Source organism: Tympanuchus pallidicinctus, unplaced genomic scaffold (genome assembly GCF_026119805.1).
Source record: "Tympanuchus pallidicinctus isolate F22 unplaced genomic scaffold, pur_lepc_1.0 scaffold15, whole genome shotgun sequence".
Classification (NCBI taxonomy): domain Eukaryota; kingdom Metazoa; phylum Chordata; class Aves; order Galliformes; family Phasianidae; genus Tympanuchus; species Tympanuchus pallidicinctus.
This window is the reverse complement of record NW_026294669.1, coordinates 34,483,462-34,507,166: the sequence shown is the minus strand read 5'-3', so window position 1 is coordinate 34,507,166 and position 23,705 is coordinate 34,483,462. Positions and strand designations below refer to the sequence as shown.

General features: G+C 46.6%; 2 protein-coding genes across 3 annotated transcripts in view; one reads left to right on the top strand and one right to left on the bottom strand.

Moving 5' to 3' along the window:
* Positions 1 to 6,502, bottom strand: part of IQCA1 (IQ motif containing with AAA domain 1) — an 85,142-nt gene extending 78,640 nt beyond the window's left edge. Inside the window, exon 1 of the mRNA XM_052675893.1 lies at positions 6,417 to 6,502. Within this exon, the coding sequence (XP_052531853.1) occupies positions 6,417 to 6,427 (11 nt within the window). The 5' untranslated portion in view covers positions 6,428 to 6,502. The remainder of the gene's footprint in view (positions 1 to 6,416) is intronic.
* The window catches only part of ACKR3 (atypical chemokine receptor 3), a 48,114-nt gene continuing 24,866 nt past the window's right edge, over positions 458 to 23,705 (top strand). Inside the window, exons 1-3 of one of the 2 annotated variants that reach the window (XR_008204853.1) lie at positions 484 to 810; positions 1,132 to 1,234; positions 12,993 to 14,171. The gene's annotated coding sequence lies outside the window, so the exon portion shown is untranslated. Of the gene's footprint in view, positions 811 to 1,131; positions 1,235 to 12,992; positions 14,172 to 23,705 lie in introns of those variants that run through there. The other variant, XR_008204852.1, reaches the window with a different exon arrangement.

The window sequence follows — 23,705 nt, the reverse complement described above, 5'->3', positions numbered from 1 at the left end:
GCTGGGCAGCTGTTAACTTTGCTTGTGCTTGATAAAAAACGCCTGAGAAGGAGCTCTATCAGCTGATCTTATCATTCCCTGTACTCTGAAAGTACAGAATGACCCACTTCCATTGCAAGAGAGACCGAGGGGTGGCAGGACAACGCTCCAGCCCACAGGCTCATGTGCTCAAAACATGGGCGTGCTGCATGGCCAGGATGCTGACAGAGCTGCCAGGACTCACCGGAGCAGCGAGCAAAAACATCAACAATCCCACCTCTGCTATTGAATTTGCTCCATTAACTTTTTCAAGTGCATACTATACTTTTCAGCTGACCTGCATTTATGCAGGATGCAGCTGGTCCTGCTTTTCCTACTGCCTCTGCAGCCCACCCAGTTCTTTCCCCTTCCTTTTTTCCTGCTTCATTTACATCCCTTAGCAGCAAGTGAATCACTCAATTGCAGCGATTAACCCAGGTGTGGGAGATAAACAAAATAAAGCCAGCAGAGTGGTCAAGCTGGCCACAAACAAGTGCACCGTTAGGTTTGACTTCGTGGCTTGGGCTGGTTGGTCAATGGGTGTTTTGTGCTCTGTCTCTGAGGCCAGGAGGGTGTCTGCTGATGAGATTCATTAGCACAGAAGGAAACAACGTGGTATTGTACTTGCTTAGCTTTTGCCTACCCGCAGACAACTTGGTAGTAGAAAGGTTATAAGCCTTTGAGGAAGCTTGGCTCTGTAGGCTGTCTGTGCTGCTATGCGGATAACTTATAGTCAGCAGGTATCTTCAGGACAGAGCCTTTCTAATGCAGCCTATTGCACGGAGACAACAGGTTTGTACTGAAACAACCGATTCTGCAATTGTCCACTCCAAGTTACAATAACCTCTTTTTGTCCCTCCTCTTAAGCAAAGAATGTTGAGTGGTTCCCCCTGCTGAGCCAGCTAATATCCAGTTTCTTTTTCTGTTTTGAATGACTTCTTGATGGAGGTGGGGGGAAGAGAGCCTTAGCCCTTCAGAGTATGCTAATGTAAGGCAATACAAATAGGACATAATTGTTTCCATAAAGCATTTGCTTATCAGATAAGCATGAAGATGGCCGCAAGCACGTTGCTACGAGCCTTAATGGCAAAACTATGGGTGTTACGTTTGCAGGTTTCATCAGTGCTGATGTTCTGAGAAAACGTGGGCGAAAGAAGAGCCAGACTGAAACGAAGCATAGAAGGATAGACGCAGAACTGCTAGATCTTCAGCTGCGGTAAGTGGGCAGTGCTGTCAGGGTGAGTTATACCCCTGGAGGGTCTGGCCCCGGAGCCCCTGTGTGGTTAGCTAGGTGTCTGGGAACAGCATGTGCTCCATAGCTGGCTGCTGCCAGCAGAAATGCGCCTCGAGTGTCTCTTTGGATCACCCTGATTAGAAACCAGAGGGCACACATACAGCCGTTTGTTTCTCCTCTTCAAAGCAGGATTAAAGTAATTACTTCAGGTTTTGCTAGTGACTGAAAAGAAGCCTTTCTGGGCTAGTTTGAAGGATCAGAAATGCGTGGTGTTTATAGCTTTTTTTTTTTTTTTTGGAGGACTTGGCTCTTCAGGAGCAGCTTAATTTTGGAGTGACTGAAGGGAGTGCGTGTGTGCAACTCATCCTCAAGATGATGCATTTAAAGCAAAGGACAGGCCTGACTCTTCTTGTCTCTTTATCAGACAGCACATGATCCTGAAATCCCTGTTTGAATCTTTCCCTCTCTGCTCAGTCTCCTTCTGCATTAAGTTGTAAACTCCCTCAAATTGCTTCCACATGCTGAGGGGGGGATACAACACAGCCTTGGGTGCACTGGCTTTTTATTTAGTGTTACTGGTTCACCTTGTAGGTTTGCTAGGCTGTGAGCTATATGTGTGCACTGGGATGACATTGCACCAAAGATGGATTAGAGCATCTAACTAGCCCACTAGTACAGGTAATCAGCAGGACTGAATGTAGTTTTCCTACTCGAGGCCTGAGTTTATTAAAACCCAGAGAAGAAGTCTGTCTCTTGATCTCTGCATACAGTCTGTGTATAGTAAAGTAATGCTGCAAATTGTCATAGCAACTCAAAATAAGAGTGCTGTGGGGGAAATAAGGAACGTTGTAATGGGATGAGGAAAAAGCACATTAAGTGACTTAACTCCAGAGCCCCCAGAGCACTTTTCTGGCAGCTTACAGCATGGAGTGAAGGTCAGGCCTTTCCTCCCAGCCAGCATCCCTTCTCTTTGCTCCCACAAAGTAGAAACAGGGTGTAACACAAGTAGATAAGAACACTCCCTTGCTGTAGCATGACTTCTAGCACAAACTCCGCTTCTAGTGCTCCAAATGAAGTCTGATCTGCATATTAAATGAAGCTTAGAAATAAGACTTTCTTGTTTAAGTTAAGAAATTTTTAAAATATTGCCGAATGATAGGGCTCTGGAATATTAAAACAAGGCAATGCATAACTTCACATGTTTGTTTGACCCATCTCTTATAAATAAGAGAAATCTGCTGGTGCTTAGTACAGCTGAGATTAGCCTGCCTGCTTGCCTACAACTGGTTTAGAGACTTGAAGCACAGCCTCCTGGAAGGATCTGTGCTGAGCACGCAGACTGTCCTCAGACCACTCTTGAGCCAGGACTGGAATCTGGCATCAGTGGGGTTGCTTTTGTGAGGCTCCCCCCCCCCCCCCCCCGCCCTCAAGTTGTCCTGTTCTTATTTAGCAGCCAAAGGGAATGCTTTGGACAATGCCAAAGGACACAGTACAGTTTGTGCTCCAAGCTGTTGGCTTATGGTCTCGTGTATGGGCTGCACCCAGGCTTCCTTGATGCCTGGCTTTTCTGGGCTGTCCTCTGAGAGCAGAAATAGCTCTAGATCCAAGCATGGAAATGCACAATATAGCACTGCATGGGCCCTGCTCTATTTTTTTGATAGATGGCCAAATGTAAAGAGATAGAAGGGAAACAACTCCGAACTGGTGTTTCTCTTCACCTAACATAGAAGCTCCCTTGTTTGATTGTACTGAGGGTTGTCCTAGCTATTTTTGAAGATGCATTTGAAGCATCTATACTGCTGTTGAAAACAACTTGACTGTCAGCTCTCCTGAAGGTGAGACTATCCTGTATAAAAGGGAATGGAGGAAGGACCAGCAGAACTTCTGAACTGAATATGGCCCAGGAATCTGTGTGCTGGAGCAGGGAACTCTGGGCACTGACATGTGCTCACCACAGAACGGATCAAAACAGCAGGATGTTTAACTGCATCAGTGGACAAGGGAAGAGCTGGCTGATGTCATCTGTGTGGATTTTAGTAAGGTGTTTGACACAGCCCCCATAACATGCATAACACATCAGAGGGATGGGATGCCATCTAGAGGGAGCTAGACAGGCTGAGCAGTGGGCACAGGTGAACCTCGTGAGGTTCAGCAAACCCAAATGAAAAGGTGTGCACCTGGGTTGTGGCAGCCCCTGCTACAGTGCAAGCTGGGGGATGTAAGGATGGAGCATGGCCCTGCTGGAAAAAGAAAGGGAAACGGTTTCAAACTAAAAGAGGGGGATTTAGGTTGAATATAATGAAGTTTTTTAAAATAAGGGTGGTGAGGCATGGGAACAAGGTTGCCCAGAGAGGAAGTGGATGCTCTGCAGATATCCAAGGTGAGGCTGGACGGCGCTTTGAGCACCTAATAGAGCTGTAGGTGTCTCGTTCTCTGTAGGGGAGTTGGACCAGATGGCCTTTAAAGGTCCCTTCCAGCTCAACTGAATGTAGGTATGCAGCGTCAAGGTGTCCGTGCAGGGCTGCAGGCGACTGAGATGTGGGCCAAGCAACAAGGAAGTGTGTGCAGGGGCCAGCCCTCAAGTCTCCTGTAGATGCTTGAGGCTTGACAGACCAGCCATTGTGCTAAGCCCTGGGCAAACAGGAGGCAGGGAAACCCTGCCCTACAGTGTTTGTGAAAATAAAGAATCAGGAGACAAAGGTTGGAGGGGAAAGTGAGGCCCCGAGAGGAAAAGAGGCTCGCACAAATGCAGCTGCTTTGCTTCTACCTATAAGTCACCAGACTTGAGCTGACTGCTGGTCTGTTGCAGTCAGCAGAGTGCCTGTTCCACCAAGACAAACTGCTCAGGTGACTGCTGGGCTCCATATATTATAGGACAGAAGCAGAGATCATCATGGCCTGTAAGAATGAAAAGAAATAGGTGTGAACATTGTTCAAATCAATTCCTGCTTTAAAAGCATTTAGCCTGTGGTCTGGAGCACTGCTGACTCATGGAATAGAACTTGGTCAGGCCTTGCTCCTAACACAACAACAGCCCAATAATTGTGCCAAAATTCTTAGCTGTTGGTAGGGATAATGCTGCTAGACATCTTCCCTTCGGCTTGCTTCCCCTAGCCAGGATGTCATACAGAATCAAGTATTTGGGGAACTAAAGCACAGACCTAAAGCTCAATGCAGTTATGCCCACACCACAGCTTATTGGTGTGGCAATGAAGTTTATTTCTCTATTCATGATCCTTTTTTCTTTCTTTCCGTTCCTTAGCAAAGGAAAGGTCCATCTAGCTGCCTGTGGTTACATGCATAAAGCACAGATGCTCTGTCTGGGTGCTGCTCTACCTCTGCTAGGCTCTGTGCTCATTTAAAGTTAATGCTGTCTCCTTGGTTTCTTGGAAATTGTGGCCTCTTCTTTCAACTGTTTTGTAGCACAAGTGCTGCTGGGATATTTCCACTGACAATACTTTTTCCCAAAGGAGGAAATGTCTGAGCAACGCATGAGATCTTTCCCTGCCTGCTCATTACAGATGAAGGGAGGCATGGGAAGGAGTTGCAGCTTTGAGAATAGTTATGGTCGTTTTGATTCTGTCTCTTTTTCTCCTGCTTTAATATAAGGGGGATGACACACTGATGCTCACCAGGGGTGGAGAAAGGGGTGAAGATGAATCTGTGGATGTTTGGGAGAGAACATGATAGGAATGCCCAGAGGAAGTTAATAATTGTGGTGTTTGAATGGAATTTGAAGAATACGGCCTGGGGGCCACGGGGTGGATGAAGGGGAAAAAAAATGAAATGTTCAACAACAGCCCAATCGCTGAATGAGCCTTGGGCCCAGCGGGAATAGGATGTGATCACAGAATGAGAAGCAGCATCATAGTACAGCCACCTAAAGCAGAGAGGAAAAGGGGATGAAAAGTTGTTCTGACTTTCTCTTACCTTTTCAGTTCTTGGTTTTGCAGCCTTAATTGTCTTTAACCAAGCTTTGGGGGTGTAATATAATACATGTAGCTTTCCTTTGGTTGCTCGTCAGAAGCAAAAGTGGCGACTCTAAAATGTCTTAGGTTAATATTTAACCATTGGCTTTATTATGTAAGTTCTATTTGTGACGTGAGATTAAATTTTTAGAGCTTTTTGATTGCTTAAAGCTCCTCGGTGGCAGTGGCAAATGTCTTACAGCCGATTAAAGTCTGGTACAAAAGGGAGCAGTGCCAGGGCTCAGCTTTGAACATGTCTAGACTGGGGCTGGTAGGGCAAGTTAAGGTCAAGATTCTATCGGTCAACTAAATGGTAAGCAAATTCATGAAAGAGGAGGAAACACAGCAGGAAAACATAAACGCAATAACATCAATGCAAATCTCCTGTTCAGTATCTGGAACAAAATGTACATCTGTATGCAAATGCTGGGGCTTTGAGTACTTTAGGAAGCGGGATATATTGCTCCTTAATCAACCTTACAGCAAACGTAGTGGGCGTGCTTTCTCGTGAGTGCTACAACTGTACTTAGAAAATGTCAAGCCTGTCTGCACGTGCCAACTTTTCTTTTAGCTGGCTGATGGAGCACGTAGGCCCTAAGAGAATGCAGCTGAGTGCTTTGGGTGTCCCATCTCTAACTTGATATAAAGCTCCCATAAGCTGCAAACCACGCTTCCATTAAAAGCAATAAACTCACAGTGCCTTGAGGATGGCAGTGCTCCTCAAGAAGGGGCTGGAAATGCTGTGAAAGCTGTGTGCGGTGTAATGCTGTGCTGCAGGCGTTGCCAGCATGTCTGCTTAGAGATGCAGTGCATGCGGGACAGCTGCCCTGTGCACATGCTTAGTAAATCCAGCACGTCCGACTGGCTGCACCAGACGTGTGCAATTCCTCTCTGTGCTGCAGCAGCTGTTTTTTCCAGATGTCTGAAAAGCAGCCTCGAACTCGAGAAAAAGCCGTGTGCTGTGTAGCATTTCTATCCAGGACACAGGATGTGGCTGCACAGCATTGAAATATCCCTACTGCAGGCTCGGCTGTGGCTCACTGCTGTGCCTGCCTCTTCGTTGCATGGAGTCTGCGTCTTGATGTGGCAGCCGTTCCTGCTTCCACCGCCTGACAAATAACGCTCGACATCCCTTTAAGCGTCTCTGCCCCGTGTACCAAAGCTCCCCATGCTTTCCACGTCCCCGTGCTACTCACGCCTGCGACATGCCGGCCGCTCCCAGGGCTCAGGGCTGCGGTTGCGGTGCTGCGCTGCTCCGCCGCGGCCGCGCCGTTGCCATGGAGACGGGGCGGGACGCGGCCTGGCCCAGGCGTGGGGCGCCCTGGAGACGGGGCCGTTCTCAAACTCTTTCTCCTCCCTTTTCTTTCTTCTCTCTTCTCTTTTTGCTTTCTGCTGTTTTCCTTCTCTCCTCATTTGCTTTCTTTTCCCCCAAAACAAAAAGCTCAGCAGCTGCATTCATATCCCCTTCAGTTTCACCTTTGCTCGTCTGCAGGCAGAGGGCTGTGAGGAAGTTTGGTGTGTTTGCTTTTCCTCCCAGTCACCCAGCACACACCTAGTGGTGCTCTCCCAGTGGCTGGACATGGCTCTGATGGCACCTAATGGAGCTGTAGGAGTCCCTGCTGATCACAGATAACCTTTAAGGGCCCTTCCAGTCTCAGCAACTCCACGATTCAGTGGCACGTTGCAATGCTGTACCATCGCAGCCATCATTTGAGAGCCCTGGTGTTGTAAGAAGCTGGTGGTGAGGGCTGCACATATGTTTAATTTCCTTGCAAACAATGGCTCAAGCTGCTCACATGGCGGTGAAGCTGGAGCCTTTGGGAAAAAAATTAATTCTGTTTTAATTTATTGCATGTATACAGATCGAGGAGCATCCGTTACAGAACATTAAAGGCTGCCTCCTTTAAAAGGGGGAAAAATAAAAGCTAGAAAGGGAGGATTACAGCACATCATTCTGGGGGAAAAATGCACTCCTCCGCAGAGCGGGTAGGGAATGAAAAAAGAAAGAAGCTTGGGACAACGGGCGTTTGGCAGCGAGCGCATTTTTGGCCATAAATCTCTGCATGCCTGTGTTCCTTTATTTCTTTTGTTGTTGCTTTTTTTATGCTTTCCTCTTGAAGCCCTTGCTCATATAAGTAGGTGACAATCTTGGCTATAGGGTTTTTTGAAACAAAGCTCCTAGCTCCTCTGGTTTTGGAGAAAAGCTTGAAAATGTAAACCTTGAAGAACTGAGATCATAATAAAAAGCCTCTAAGATGTATTGGTTTTCAGGCAGCATGATGGCTGTGCCTATCTCATGGGTTTGGCGTTTTGGTTCCTGTTTCTTTCTTTTTGTCCTTTGTTTTGTTTTGTTTTTGTCAGGGGTTCTGTAAAATCAGTTTGTAATTAGCAGCATTCATTTGAAAGCTGGTGTGATTTCCATCAGAAATCTGTCGGCTTCCTTTCACTATCTTTGATTCTTACCCACTTGCGGGTTGGAAGTCCTCCACAGCAAAGACTTTGAGAGAGTTCCGCTCTCATTGAACACCTTCATCAAGGTAACTGGTCTGCATGAGAACCTTATGTTTTCATTGCCATTAACACGGGCATTTGGACGGCACTTTTTTGCTGAACTATTTTTTTCAGCCAAGGGTTTTACCCGCAGAGTCCCTGCAGTACTGTTTCCATAAGTGCATGTGGTTTTAAGGAGTGATTTAGCCATAACCCCTAAGCAGTATACCTTTTCCCATCGGCCTCAAAATACCTTCCATTCATTTGCTTGGTTCCCAGGTTTCCAAGAGAAAGTGAAAAGCACTCATGATTCAATAAGTAAGTTCAAGAACTAGACTCCTAATAGGAAATTGCTCGAGTTCTTCCACTCTGCAATGTGTTGCTCAAAGGTAGCTTCTTAAATTAATAGCCGTGCAACCCATTGCATGAGCATGAGATTAAAAGGTGTGAAGCTTTCAGCTTTTTAGCTGGAATGAGAGTAGCGTTCAGCTGAGAGTAAATAATCGATTTAGGGTAAGAAAATACGCATCTATAATGAGAGGGACTGAGGAGTGTGAGATATTCTGTTTTGCTGTAGATTTCCTGTTGAATCCTTGAGCTTTCATGTGAAGATTTGAAGTGAAATGGCACAGGTTTGCCTGGGCTGTTCTGACAGTGCTTTCCTCAAATGGTTGCCCTGAGGTGTATCTTCTGCTGTGGCTGCATCTCCACCCGGGGCTGTCTCAGCTGCTACCCATCCCCTTCTGCAAGCTTTCTTCTCCTTTTCCTGCCTTCATCTCCCATCTTGTCTCTTCGCCTGGAGCTGCTGCAGCCCACTTTCATGTTTTATGCCTCTTTCCGAGCTTCCTTCATGTCGTGTGATCTGAGAGCCTTTTGTGACAGGGCAGGTCCTCCTCTCTGATCCATTTCTGCAGGAAAGATCTAGGCACCTACCGAGCTGCCACTGAAGTCCAGCCAACCGTTGACAATCTGTCGATGCTGTGAAGTCTCTCAGTCTTTCCAGTTTGGGATCACGCTTCTCCAGCAATTCCTCCAGGCAGCTGGCTGATACCTCTGGTTCCTACCAGAGATTAAAGGGATTTGTAGCTGTTATTCCCCGCGTTGTGTACTTTCACGCAGCGTTGATAGAGACTTGCTTGTCCCCATCACGCCGCATTAAAAAATAATGCCGTGTTATTTAATCTACCCAGCAGGAATAGGTGATGGTTTTTCTACGGCGCATTCCTTTTGGCATCAGTAATGCCTTAGGTTCTTGCAAATGCAGGTTTAAAAATTCTGCTGCCTTGGAAACTAGGTGCCATCATTTATTTTTTTTATTTTTTTTATTTTTTTTTTAAAAAAAACCCTTTTATTACAAGCTTAATAGGCAACTAGTGAGCTTACGGGAGGGTAACTTAAAAACTGAGGGCCTTATTCCTCTAAATTCAGGTCCCTGGCAAGGAGCTTAGTACACCTGTCTCTTATTGAGTAGGGGCTTAACGTGAAGCGAGGAACATAATAGAAAAGATGTTATGCCTTTGCAACTCCTATTTCAAAGCGTTTCCAGAGCTCTGGATTGTGCCTCGAGGTGCAGTGCTGAGGGAGGAGTGCTTTTGTGCACGCTGTTGCCCCAGGGAACATGCAGCACAGTGGGATATGGTCAAAAGGGCATTTCTCAACAACGTGAAGGGTGGTGGAAGGGGCCTGGGTGAGGCTGGGGCTGTGAAAGAGTGCTGGGAGGATGCATGTTGCTGAATGCCCCAGCCACCTTCCCCTGGAGTCCTGCAATAAACACCGATGCCTTCCCCATCCCAGAGGGCTCAACACAGGACCCCTTTTGCAAGAGGTGGTGGCTGTGACTGCACATGCAGCAGGGCTGTGTGTCTGGTGGGGATTGTCCCCAGATGTGGACTTGTCTATTGTTCAGCTGCATGGTGCAGCTGTGAGCCTGCAAAATGGGAAGTAGGATCTCCTAGGGTCAAGCCTGGGGAACCGTTGGTTGAGGCTTCTGTGCAGGTAGAGGTTTGGTTTCCCTTTTGGCTCTGATTGTGTGTGTAAAGGGGCTCTGGACATCATTCCCCTGCACCATGGAGGCTACACCTGTGTTACTGCTTCAGGACCGACTTCCAGCTCACAGCAACACGTGCTCTGAAATCTAGGAGAAATGTCACTGCCACTAAGGCTGTGCTGGCCAGTTCATTTAGTTGTGTGATGAGCCTCTGAGCTGTTTGCCAGCTAGCATTAACCACCATCTACAGGAGGTTTGCTGCTTACTTCAAGGCTAAGTGAAGGGGTTTTGTCAGTAGTCAAGTCTATTAGACTTTGATACAGCACCAGCATGTTCATCAGGCCCGAGCACGGTGCGTGGAGGAGGAGGACTGGAGCAGAATTAGAAGGTATAAAGTTCAATTCTAATTTGAAGAATTTTCCTCTACCACTTAAATGTGGGAAATGTTCCTGTGGTTTCAGGTATAAAATGTCATACTTCATAAGGAGTGTGCGTTTTAAATCTCAGCCAGATATTAAATGCCATGCCACACTCCACTTCTCTCTTTGTTAAAAAGTAAAATCCCAAATCATCCCTCGTGGAATGATGTTGTTCAGTAAAATTAAAGCTTTCAAAAGAGCCAGTTCCAATAGTGCCAGCTCTCTTAGCATTAGGAAACATCTGGTAGCGTATTGATTTTTATTCTGTATTGATGACTGTTCTTCAGCATTCAGCCTTTTAATTATCAATGATGTTGTTCTTCAGGTTGTCTACTAGAATAAATCTTGCCATCAATACAGATATATATCAATACAACAAGTAACGTACACCAGATGTTTTTTGGTGAGAAAGAAGCACAAGAAGGGGTTGGACTCGGGCTCCTGATGATTATCCAAGTAATTTGTTAGCAGAGGTTTTAGGAAACTAGCTGGCTTTAAAGTTTGGCTTCAGCTCGCTAATTTTGAATAAATTAATGCAAACTCTGTCAAGCTTTAATCACTTAGGAGGCTAAAGGCCACTTCTTTTCTGGAAAACAAATGCTGGAAAAAAGTAGCATTTCTTTTGGTCTTGTAATGTGAAGATGTATTCATTGTCAAATGTGACATGGCACTTCTGGACAGGCCCACTTTGGTTCTTTCAAGATATAGAGTACAAGGGTGGATAGCGATAGGACAAGGGGGAATGGTTTTAAACTGAGACGGCGGGGCTTAGGTTGGATTTTAGGAGGAAGTTTTCCAGCCAGAGGGTGGTGAGGCACTGGCACAGGTTGCCCAAGGAGGCTGTGGATGCCCCATCCCTGCAGGCATTCAAGGCCAGGCTGCATTTCAGAAATAATCATGGTGAATATCCATGACTTGTTTCTCGGGGTGGCCTCTGACCAAAATTTATGGAGAGGCAAAATGGTGATAGGTCTGTGTGCTGCTATAGAAAGGAAAGCTTTGCTTCACGTAGAGGGCTTCAGAAGAGCTGAAATGGGATTTAGGAGGCAACGACAGTTTGTACACGTCTCTTAGTCCCTGTGAATTACATAAGTGTAATTTTTAGCAGCTGTCTCAGGGACGTTTTTCCAGCTGAAAGCCCAAACGTGGGTGGTTTGCAGGGAAAATGCTGTGAGCTCTTCAGAGACCTTATGGGGTAGGATGTTTTGGCAGTTTTTGAAGCTGTTCCAGTGATGTTGGTCTCAAGCTGCCTCATCCCATCCTTGGTCAAAAGGCTCATGCAGAGAAAGCAGCAGAGAGTTGGTATTTTCTGGTGGCTGCAGTTGTGGGGATGGTTTGGAGGCTTCAGGAAAGAGATCCCTGTTTCTCATGCTAGGTGAGGCCCCAGGCTGCTCCCATCTTTGAGCTGCCTGTGGTCGTTTCAGTTTCTGTTTTGCATAGAATGGGTGGGGTTGGAAGGGGCTTCAACGATCATCAAGCTCCAACCCTCCATCTTCAGTTTTATTTCCCTTCCTCAAATTCTAGCATGCATTGCCTCATTGCTTTTGCCACCAAGGGAGAAAAGGCCAAGCCCAAATTCTGAAATATTTTCCAGAGCCAAAAACAAACTCGTGATTCTGATGGGGAAAAATGGCAGAAAGTTTGACTTCTAGCACTAGATACTTCTGCACATTGTTTTCCTTTCACTTGCTCAAGCTGTTATCCATTCCTTTCAACTGCATTTATTGTCTGTGGGATTGTAGTTGAGCCGAGTCAGTGTGTCTCATGCTGCCTAACACAGGCAGGAGATGTGGTGTGGCTGGCCTCCTGGAGAGCCCTGGGTTGGAGAGAGCTCAGAACAGTGAGAGGCTGCTTGCTTTCCATGAAAAGAGGCAGAAAAGGGTCAAAGACGTAGGTGACTTCAACGGTCACTTCATCAGTGTGCTGCTTTGATGAGTCGTGGAAAAAATAGCTGTTTTACCCAGTTGAGGTAATTAAGTAATTATATATATTTGCAGCGAGCCATTAACGTGAATTTATGGGGCAGCAGCCTTGGCTTCAGCTGTCCTATGGAGATGGAGATATAGAGACTGCTGGAAAATGGCTCATCTAGGGCAAGATGTTGTGTATATGACTAATGCACCTTTGTGGTAGAGCAGGTGTCTCGAGGGATGACCAGGATAGAGAAGACAGCTCAACCTTTCAGGGGTCACATCTGGATCAATAAGATCCCCTTCCAGACACACCATCAGATTGAAGGGAAGTGTTTGGCCTCTGGGACTTGATGTCTCTAAAGCCAGCAACTGAAAGTGAGGTGGGTCTAAAGGGGAAGGTGCTGTAAGCCATCTGCTTTAGCAGTTCCTCACCCAGAAGAGGAGTTCATCTGCTGTTTGTGCACGTAGGCTGTTGTTTCAGTGTGTTTTGCTTTGTTTTCCCTGCCACTCTCCAGTAAAGCACCTGTTGAGTTAATCCTCTTTGATTCATCTCAAAAGTAAGGAAGTCAGACTCCTCGGGAGGCTGGGCAGCCCAGCTCTCACCTCTTTGGGTTTCTGTGGGGGAGTTCTGGCTAGCATGGTTTGAAGGCTTCCAGAAGCAGGGAGTGAGGAAGCTGTAAGGGGATGGAATGGGGAAATGCCTTGGAGCTTCCAAAGTCATGGCTCCCCATCCTCAACAATGCCTTGTGCATTCCAATTTCGGACACTGAAGGCTGGACGTCCAGTGCCACTTATGGAGGGGGAAGGAGATTCCTCCAGGAGGCTCATTCTCTGTCCCTTCCAAGAAGAAGAGCCTCCATCACTCTGCTGGCCATAAAGATCCAAACACAAGTGCCGAAGGCTAAGATGGATGAGCAGTTTCCATGATCCCTCCCCCATAATTGCCCATCTCTTTGTGTTTAGGCTCTAGGGACATTACAGTCGGTACGTGTCAACTGAATATCCAGCTGGAGTGTCCCAGAGAGCAAAAGAGATTCGACTTGATAGGCTGTGTGCATGAAGCAAAAACAACTTATGCCCAGCTAATTCATTAGTCACGGCAAGAGCTCAAGGGTTAATATCCTACCTAGGAGGAAGGAACAGTGCAAACCCAGTGCATGGTGCCCAGTCCCTTTTGCATTGCCCGTGCGTCACTTCTGCATGGAAATGAGTGTGAAACTTTTTTTTCCCCCTCCTCGTGCTATTAATAAAGCTGTACACTGTGAGAGAAAAATGAATAACAAGAGCCTGTAGTTTTTAGGTGCCTGGACAGGATGTTTTCTTGATTATCCTGTTTCTTGTAAACACTGGGATGGCTTTTGTAGCCCAGATGTAAAGGCAGCCTGGATTCATTGTTCTAACACCTGCTGTCCTTTAAAACGCACCCAGCACAACCCATTGATAAAATTCAGGCTCAGAAACCTGCAGCACCAGACTGAGCTCCGGTAGATGGCTCAAAAAAAAAAAACACAAACCTTTGAGAATCTGACATCCGCCCGATTTTTTTTTTCCCCCCATTATATTTGATTTGGAGCGGGGAGGGGAAGGGAAGCTGAAGATTATTTTTTCCCTGCTCTTGTTCCCACAATAGCAATAAAAAACAATGCTTTCTGGCTACAAGGTGGTAAATTGTGAGAAATAACCACAACAGCTCCCTTTTGCAGTGTGAGGGGGGGAGCTGGATTTATGAATGAAACTGGTGGCTGTGATTTTATTTCCAGGCCTGTCCCTGCTCTCAGTATGATGAGATGAAATAAAAAAAGCAGAGAGAAAACAGCTCCTAACTATCGCAATCAGGGGAAAGGCACAGCATAGATTTGAGTGCTACCAGTCCTCGTAAGGGAGGGGTGAATGTTAGACTGTGGGTACCATAGACACTCTCCTTTTGACAGACAACTGTGTGTGCAGGTGGAGAAGATTTATGTGCCTTGTGTTTACTGGAATGTTTCTCTAGGTAGGACTCAAGCCTGCTGTTCAGGGAGAACCTCTTTAAAACATGTCCTAGAGCTGTATTTCCTTGAGCCTCCTCTCACACATGAGCTTCATCCCATTTACTTGAGCTTGTGTTTGCACTTGAACTGCAGTTTGCACTGTTGATGAAGAAACCTGTGTGCTTCCTGCGTGGAACTTGGATCTGCATCCCTGCAGATGCTTCCAGCATGAGATGGAATTGCTGTAAAAGCTGTCCTATAGCCATATGGGTGGTAGTGGAGGTGCTAAGTCATGGCTTGAAGCAGTGATTGAGCACCTGGTGGGAAGGCAGGGCCAACCCAGAGGAATTCAGGTGCATGCAGTGTACCTGAGTGATTGGAAGGGCCGGAGCCAGGATCCACCCCTTCCCAGACCTCATTTAAGGGATGGCAGTGGGGGTGAGGGCATCTCTTGCTGGAGATCCCTGTCTACCTGAGCCCTTCTGTGGGTAAGTAAGTTCTTTCCCTTGTTTCTGTGCCCATGGCTGCTGCGTTTGGGCTTGTTCTTTCTTGCTGTAGCCTGGGACGTTGTTACCCTGCTATCATTGCTATGTTTTCTGTTGCTTTATAGTGTTACATCAGTATAATTCAAAATGTCTTTAGGGCTTGACAGTTCTTGTGGCAGAGTAGTGGGGTTGTGATGAGCTGGAGTGCTGAGTTGCTTCCTGCAGCACTGTAAGTTGCTGGGTGGGACTACATGCTTTCATATTGGATTTTATGGGCCCAAGCATGAGATTCAGTTTCAACATCTTCCCTTAGCGTGTGCCCATTGCTAGTGAGGTATTGCTTTTTGTATTGTGTCACGTGCTATGGGGAAAAGAAGGCCTCACCAGGCTTTGTAGCAGGGCATTGAGGACTTGAGATATTTAACTAGGTCAAGAAGGTGGTTCAGCAGCATCTTCTCAGAGAAGAGACCGTTTTCTGCAATGCTTTTCAGAGCAGGAATGGTTGCCCTTATGCTGAGGTCACTTGCATGCTTCTTTGCTCCTCATGCGCTGTGCTGCGCAAGCAGAGGAAGCACACTGCTACTTATTTACTGCTGCTATGGGCAGGGGATGAGACCAGATGGTCTCCAAAGGTCCCTTCCAACCCGAATGACTGCACGTTTATCATGCTGTGACAGTGAGATGCTAACACTGATTCCTTCCTCATCTCATGTGGCAGCATTTCGGTGCTAAAAGAGCTGTATGAACCATGGAAAATGCATCAATTTTTCTTGCTTGTAGAGAGAGGGGTGCTTAATAACTTCTCTGTAATTACAGCAGATGGGAGATGCTTGCCTCAGGTATGGTAGGCATGCTCCTACCTCAGGTCTTTGTGAGCTTTATTTTGAATTTCCCCTTCCATGTTATGCTGTGAAGTGGCACTGTGGCCCCTGATGTATTCATTTTCCCCTAAAATCTATCAATTGCTCTCTGGAGGCAGTGAAAGCTGCTAGGTATTCTTACAAAGAATTCCAGTAGGGTTCTAAGGAAGCATTTATATTTCCTATAAGTGTTTTGCTTTTAGACTCTGGCTTCCAGAAACCCTTTTTTTGACCAAGAAAACACAAGAAAATCAGACTACAGTTTTCTGAATTGGGTAAAAGGTGGAGGATGAACATCCGTGGCTGGCAAATTGCCTTTCAAGAGATTCTGAGCAAAACGGAAGCCTTTTTGAAGTGACTTGCTCTAATTACATTTTTTTTTTTCCTTGCTTCCTGTTCGTACTGTCTGCTGTTTATTTCTTGGGCACACCTACCAGCACTTTGTGTGTGGTTACGGGCAGCGTAGGAAGCTAGAAGGCCAACAAGAGGCAAGGGGGTTTTAAAACCTTGTTGCTTAGGATGCTGCTAATGAGATGTTGCCTTTATTCCTTCGTACCATCAAGGCCTGCTGTAGCCCCCCAAATCAGCGCTGGTTGAGGCGATGAGGGATATGAGAGAAATGGGAATAACAGATTTCATGCTGTGTAACTCTCCAATTAGGGATCCAGACTGTGGGCAGCAGGAAAACCTTTGTTTAGTCTGCAGTCAGTAGCTGGTGGCTGCTCTTCATTTCTGCTCCAGGCGCCAAATTGGGAAGCTGGGTCTCCTTCACAGGGAGATTTGAGCTGGTGCCATTTACAGCATTGGAATACAGCTGCGATGCATTGGTGGTAAAGGCAGAGCCCAAACTGAGGGAGATGTGTGCTGGAAGCTCCTCTCAGCATCAGTGGAACAGAGCTGTGCTGATGGTTGCGGGGATGCTTGTTTTGGTAGCTGGGTCTTACTGCCTGCTGCTGTTTCTGGAACGTTTCTGGTCCACGGCTGTGCTGTGCAGAGCTGTTTGTGGGACCTTGGGATGAACTGGATGAGGATTAAGGAAGCTTAAAGATGGCTTTTCCCCAGAGAGGGCATTTCCATCTGTCACAAGATGGAGGCCATAGGGCTGGTGAACACGTGTGTTGGGTGCTGCTTTACGGGGATGGGAAGGCAGGCTGAGGCCATCCTGTCTCCTTGCTGCCGTGTGCAATGTGGCAGGTTGCTATCAGCTCCTCGTGCTTTGGCTCTGTGGAGCTATGGCTCAGTTAGATGTGGTTACCTCACTGCATTGCTTGTCCTGTGAGCAAGGCTCTGCTTTCAATTACAGCCCAGAGTTTGAGTCTACTAGCACGGCAAAAACACAAATCCATGAGTATAATTGTGGGGATTAAGTGGGGAAAAGCAAGCAACAAATGTTGGGACTAATTTGAAAAACGTTCTGGTGTTTGCTTAACCTCATGCATTCTTGGTTTTTTTTTTTTTTTTTTTTTTTTTTTTTTTTTTTTTTTTTTTTTTACCCTCCAAATTTAATTTTGCACACAGTTAACCTTTTTTTGGGAGGCAACGTTGCTACAATGGATTTCTGTCTTTGAACAGGCTGCTATGGAGTGGAGCTGACAGCTCCTCATAACAGCATGTTTTTGTACAGGTTGGGCTTGGCGTAGCAGCACATCTGGAAGATGTGTTTTGGTTGGGCAGGTCAACTTCTTTCTAGTTGACATGGTGCTATGGGCTGATTTACTCCAATGTTGATGTTCTCAGCATCTGGAATGCTTCCCTGCAAGAAGGGCAAGAGGAGGCAGAGCTACACCAAAGGCAGCTTCATGAGGCTTTAGGGTGTCTGGCCCTATAGCGTTTTTACCAGCAGTTAGAACAGCAATTAATTCAGTTTTGGGCTGTTTAAAATGCACTGTAAAAGCTCTGCTTATCTTTCAGTCCAGGTCTTGACTCCTTTGATCAAGAATGACTTGGATGATGTGACATAGATGGATTTGTGGGGTTGGGATTCCCTTGCCCAGCCCTTCAGCTCCCTGTGGCTCTGGTAGGGATTTGGCTGAGTGAGAATCATAGTCGTAGAGCCATTCAGGCTGGAAGAGATCACTGATTCCATCTAGTCCAACCATCACCCCCCTGAACCACATCCCTCAGTGCCACAAAGAAGAGCAGCCCTGATCCAAACCTCCCTCAAGGCAGTTTTCCCACTGACTCGGGTTTTTGCCCACTGTTTCCATTCAGAGGTTGCCTCTGGGCAATCTGAGGCACTATGCAGTCTGAGCACAAAAAGACAGCCTGTGTCCTAAAGGGCTCACGCGTGGAGCACATGGGCTTTGGCTGCAAACCCAGAGATTAGCAAGGAGCATATGGTCCCTAAGAGGTGTGGCTTGCATTGCTAAAAGCGCCTGGAAAACTGGAAACCAAAGGCATTCTGCATTTTTTCCCCCTTCCCTCCTGCAAAAATTCCTGTCAGTGCGAGCTGTAATCAAAAATTTAGAGCAGCTCCACAAAAAGTGGGGGAAAAGGGAGTCCCTTATTGGCCACAGTTGTACAGGCAGTGGTGGCTGTGTTTTCTCCCCTTAGCAGTCCTCTTCCAGGGACAATGTTGTGGACTGATCCATACCACATGATGGCCGTCGTGGGGCCGTATTTTTTTACAGCCTTGTGTTTCCACGTTCTTAAATTTCAGAATGTGCTTGAGTCTCGTCCTAAATGGAGGCCATCTCAAGCTTTTGCTGAAGTGCTTTCCTGAAGCAGGGCCAAAGGCTGTGGAAATTCTCTTGCCTTTTCTACTGTGTGTATGCTCACAGTGGCTGGCTTGGTATTTACTGCAAGGGGAAAACATCACTTTATTGAGTTACAGCTGGCTAAGTGACTGAGAATAGGCAGGTTAGGAGAGCGTGCGTATCTGACCGTGCCCTCTCTCTTGTTTCTATGATCCTAATTCTGCTCTAAATTAATTCTTTTGTTTAGCTGTTGGGTTTTGTGTGGTTTTTTTTTTCCTCTCCTTTTTGTTTTCGCATGAATGCTTGTCTCTATATTTAGGTCTGCTGGGACGGGATGTTACAAATAATTGTTGATTTGATATTATTAAACACTAACACGCTTGGCTGTGTTGCACTAATGACAGGGCTTTGGGGATATGCAAATCAATTAATTGCAGTAATTGCTGTAGGCTGGTTTGGAGGAGGCTGTTGAAGAGCCCTCGGGATGATGAGCAAAGGGGCATTTGGAAGTGCAAAGGAAGAGGGGTGCTTCAGAGCAGCTGAAGGCTGCTGCTTCAAGCTGCTATTTGCCAAGTTGTGTCTGTGGTGTTCTTGCAGGGTCTGTGAAAAGAGTAGGATGTGGGGTATGATAAGGATGGGAGGAAAAGGTCTCTTCTGGCTTCTGCCCCACCTTACACGTGCTCTCCTTGCCTGGGTGCATTGTTGTATGCTCTTTTGTCTTGGTTTCTATACGCATCGTGCTTTAGTCCCTGCGCTCTGGGTTGAGTTTTCAATGTGGCGCGCAGATGGTGCTCCCAGAAATCCTGTTATTTGCTAACGGGATTTTGTGCAAGGCTCTTCCACCGTTCATTTTCTATTTAAAAAAAAAAAAAAAAAAAGAGTGTGTTTGGGTCAATACATCCAGACCCCCGTCCAGCTGAAACGTGCCCTCCCATGCAGCTGAGAACACAGCTTTATTTCTTATTTATCTGTTTGTTAATCCCTGAGAACAATGTCAGAGCAGCTTCTGTGAGGGGCTGCAGGAGGAAGCACCAGGGGCAGTACTTGTGCACTGCACTGTGCAGGAGCGGCCCTGCCAGCTCTGCCAGATGTCACAGCACTGCCGGGTGGCCTGGCCACTTCCCTCCTGCTCTTCTTGCCTTGCATGTTGTCCCACTCTCACATTTTGCACTGGCACATGGTGGAAATACACTTATCTACTTAGCAGCTTCCCTCTACTTTAGCAGCATTTCTCTAATGCAAAGTTCAGCTATTATGGAGCTGCACCCCTCTGTGCCTTCCATTCTTCATATAGTGCCCCAAATTACGATATAAATAGCAGAGACCCAGCGTATGTGGCTTTTATCAGCAGAGGCCTTTCAGAATAGGTTAGGCAGGTGCCTGACAATGATAATACAGCTCTGACACTTCCTTGCAGCACAGAGCTGGGCGAGGTGGCCTCCTGAGGTCTTTTCCAACCCCTGTTTTTTCCATCGCTGCGTGACATGTGTCAAGATCAGACAGTGGGGCTTGGTTTTGCGTCACGCTCGCTGGAGAGAGGTCAGGGTTTGGCAGCTGTCCTGGCTAACAGGCAGTTATGGGATGTACTTCAGGAAGTTGGCTGTCCGTCTGGACGCTCCTCATCCTGCAAAGTGCTCTTCCCTGAAATGCTTCTCAGGCTTCTTTGCAGTGGGAAGGTGAGTCATGCCAGGGCAGTGGTTCTCCTTGGCCTGGCCAAGGACTCCAGGTGGTTCCTCCGGGGCTGATCTTAGCCAGAAAAATCCCCTACTCGTTGTGACTCCGGTGATGGGCAAGCCAGGGACTGTTCCCACTGGGGTATTGTGCTGCTGAGCTGGCTGGTTTGGGATCTGGGGATGGGATTGACTTGATCAATGGGAATACATACATCAGTGCTAGTGCCAGAGGGAAAATTGGGATTCTCTTCCAGATAGCACAAGTGTGAGCCCCTTTAATTGCATATAGGCTCACAGCTTACAGCCCTGCTGTGCTTCTCTGAACAGCCAGGACTGTACTGCCCTCCAAAGCAGGATCCAGCTGGCAGAAAACCCTCATCCTCAGTCCTTGTGCCCCCACAAGGGTTTGGTTCTAGGCTGGGGAGGTGTGCTAATAAAATCAGCCTGCTGTTGCTATGAAGTCCATGCTATCTAGATTTGGATCTGTTTTATTTGGACGTCACTGCACCTATTTAACATCTGGCTCATACAGTGTTAGGCCATTTACAAAGGTTTTGTGACCTTTTTGTCCAAAATTCAGGAGCTGCAGGGGATCCTGGAAATTGCTGCTTTTTGCAGCCTATCTTTCTTGGGATGTAGCATCTCTTTAGGTCTGTAAAATTTGGCAGAAAGCCTGCCCAGACACTGATCTTCAGCAGTGCCCCATTGTGATCTTCAGATGTCCTCTGCAGTGCAGGATCTCTACAAAGAAAGCATCTTGTCAGAGCTGTCAGCTTTCTGTGCCCATCACCAAACGGGGCTGCTGCCTGTGCTTTCATAGCCTCTCAGTTGTGCTGATTTCATCACCCCTTCCAATAAAGTGATTGGATCTGATTTGTTTGAATTACAGCCTGACAGCTTCCATCTCTTGCAGACACAACACCGCGTTGCACGGCGTGAGGGAATGTGCTGGGCTCACAGCAGCCTGCATCCAAGAGAAAGCAAGAAAGGGAGCCTTCCCAGTGCTCTGATACCTAGCAGATGTGATGTCACCAGGTCAAGGATTTGAGAGGATCAGGCAATGGAAAAAGCTGTACTCAGATGATGCTTTAAAGCTGTAAAGAGGTGGATGTGATGGACTGAATCATCCTGTGCTCAGCAGCAGGTCTGAGCACTGCTGCACAGCTTTTTTCAAGCTGTGCTGTGTTTGAGTGGTCCTTCATTGGCTCCTGAAGCTATTTCTTAGGGCCGCACTGAGCTTTACGTTCATGAAAATCAAATCTGCTCGTGGCTTGTTTATGGATTGGGCACCATTTGCAGTGTTTCAGTGTCCCGTTTCTAGGGAATTGTGATTCTTCTTTTTCATCTTTAGAAGCTTCTGGCCCACTAGAAAGGCTTTCCTCCCTCTAACTGGCTTCTGTCAAGGTCGGTGACCTGCTATGAGCTTGACTATGATGCGTGCAATATTAAAACCTGGCTCTTCAGCTATGCTGGGAGGATTTTTTTTTTTCTAAAGCACTTGCAGTTCAAAAAATCTGGGGCAAGCTGGACTGCCAATTATTGCTGTGCCTTTGTCCTGTGATCTGTTGACTGACAATCTGAAGTAAGATGTGATCCAGCTGTGGTTTTGGTGCTGTTTTGGACTCTGTAAGGGAGGGTGAGCCCTGTCTGTAGGTGCATCCTTTCTGCAGAGCTGGGCAGGGTGCATCCCTCCTCTTCCCCCAATTAGCTGTGGCATGTGATTTTTAAACCACAGCAGCAGATCCTGGTAGGAATGATATTTAGAGGACGGGCTGTGCTTTAACTTTGGCTGGTGATCTCAGCAATTTGGCTTGAAAGCTGTGTAACAGTCTTGGGCTCTGTACGACCCTCAGGACGAGCTTCCTGGCCCGATGTTGCTATCAGAGCAAGCGGTGGCTCCTGGTATGAGGCCAGAAAGCTGTGGGATTTTTTAAGCAGAGAATGGAGTGTGCAAGCAGCATGCCAACATGTCATAAAATAGGTGAAAGTACTGGAAAAAGCCTTGAAGAGTTATTCTGGAGGTACTGAAAGGACTGGGGAACTGAGCTTTTCCTAGAAGTGGTGATTTGCTCTTTAAGAGGGCTTCTGTAGAGAGGTGTGATGGGCTGGGGCGGATCATGCGACAGCAAAGCAGTCTGGCAGCATCCTCTTAACATGGAGGAGTGTGCTGGGGGGGAACAGCTCAGCCTAGGCCTTCTTTTCATCACTGGTATGGCTGTTATAGGCTCTTGTGATGACTTCATGGCAAAAAATGTGTCTCTGATTCCTCTGTTTTTATCCCTCTGCTCTCCTTGATTGCAGCTAAGTGTCCTCCAAGTTATCTTTAGGACTCTGGAAGGAAAGTCTATGTGTTTAACTTCATGATTGATTTCGGTACGTGCTGTGTGAATGCAAAGCAGTGCTTGAAAGTACAGCCAAGAAAATACCAAGGGGATATAAATGTGTGTATTTAGATGTGTTACACTGAGGCTTGCTTTCCTCTTTGGCTGATGTCGCATTTTCTGGATGCCACGTCCTACTATGTGATGTACTGAGAGCATTTGTGAACTCTTATGCCTCTGCTGATTTGCCATCCAGTGGACATGGGGAAGAAAATGGAAACGCTTCCAGCATGCTTGCTCTCTCCCACTTCCCCCCTACATCTCCTTCCCCATCTGATTTGTCCAGATCGGTCCCCATCTTTGGTCCTTCCCTATAATTGAAGACCACCAGTGGCCGCTTTGTCTGGAACAGCTCTGGTAGAGGCTTCTTCCTCAAAGTCACACCTTGATGGATGAGCTCCACGTGGTTGAATGCAAGCCTTGCCAAGCATGAAGGACTATCAGCAATGTTATGGATGACTGTAGACTTCCAGCTGAAAAGCACGTAAAGATCTGTTGGCTTCTCATTTTCAGTCTGCTAAAAGAGTGCTTGTGTAACAACTTTTGGCTTTCCTTAAATCCTAATGAGTTCTTCTCCCTTTTCCAAAAAGCCTGAGATAAGTCGTTCCTAAGCTATCCATCGCCTCTATTTGTCTGATTTCCTCCTTTTCTGGACGTGTATCAGATGAGTGCTGTTGTGTGGAGGTTGGTTGGACCTTGGCCATCCTTTGGCTTCTGCCGTGAGTTCAAAGGCTTTTATCTTTTCAGTGTGACCATTAAGCAAAAAAAAAAAAAAAAAAAAAAAAAAAAGCAACCCCCAAAAACGGAAATTAAATCACAAACGACTTCATTAAAATAATAATCAAAGCCTCATGAAAGCATACAGAAACCCTGTAAGCTCTCTCTTCTTTGAAACTTGAATCTTATCTACCCCTGTCAAGGTTAATTGTTGCTGGGTTCAAAGCATGGACAAGCTTTCATTAAGACTGGAGTGCTGAGCAGTGGCTGGGCTGGGTTTATCTGCTGGGTGGTTTGAGCAGGGTCGAATTCAGTCCAGTATGTTATGGAGGGAGTTTAATCTGTAGCTGCATTTCATCATACGTGTGGGTTTAGATCTGAATTTTAATATTTCTTGAGGGTCTTCTCCCAAGGTTATAATCTGTGGAGCCATTATAGAGGTGGTTGCTTAATGTTGTTTCTCTGCATATTGCTTTGAAGACAACAGTATGGCGATGTTATCGGATCTGGAGTGCAGGAGCAGCTGTTAGGAAGTCACCCAAACATAAAAGAACCTCCTTGTTTATCTGTTGAGAAGCAAACGTTCTGTCCTGGGAGGCAAATCTCAACTCTCTAGTTAGTTAACCTATGAAGAACCAAGGCTGATTTTGTTTTTTGACCCTGGTTTGAATCGCTGTAAGAGCCCAACCTGTGCATTGCAGTTGGACTTGATGATCTTGAAGACCTTTTCCACCCTGAGCAACTCTGTGATTCTATGTGCCTTCAGGATCACAGCTCTGTTGGCTGATGTTTTTATTCCTGTAGCTCATGTTCTGCTGAAGGGGTGCATCGATAAGAGGGGCTATAAGGAACGTTAGCAATGGAAAAAAATAACAAACTACATCAGCGTTGAAG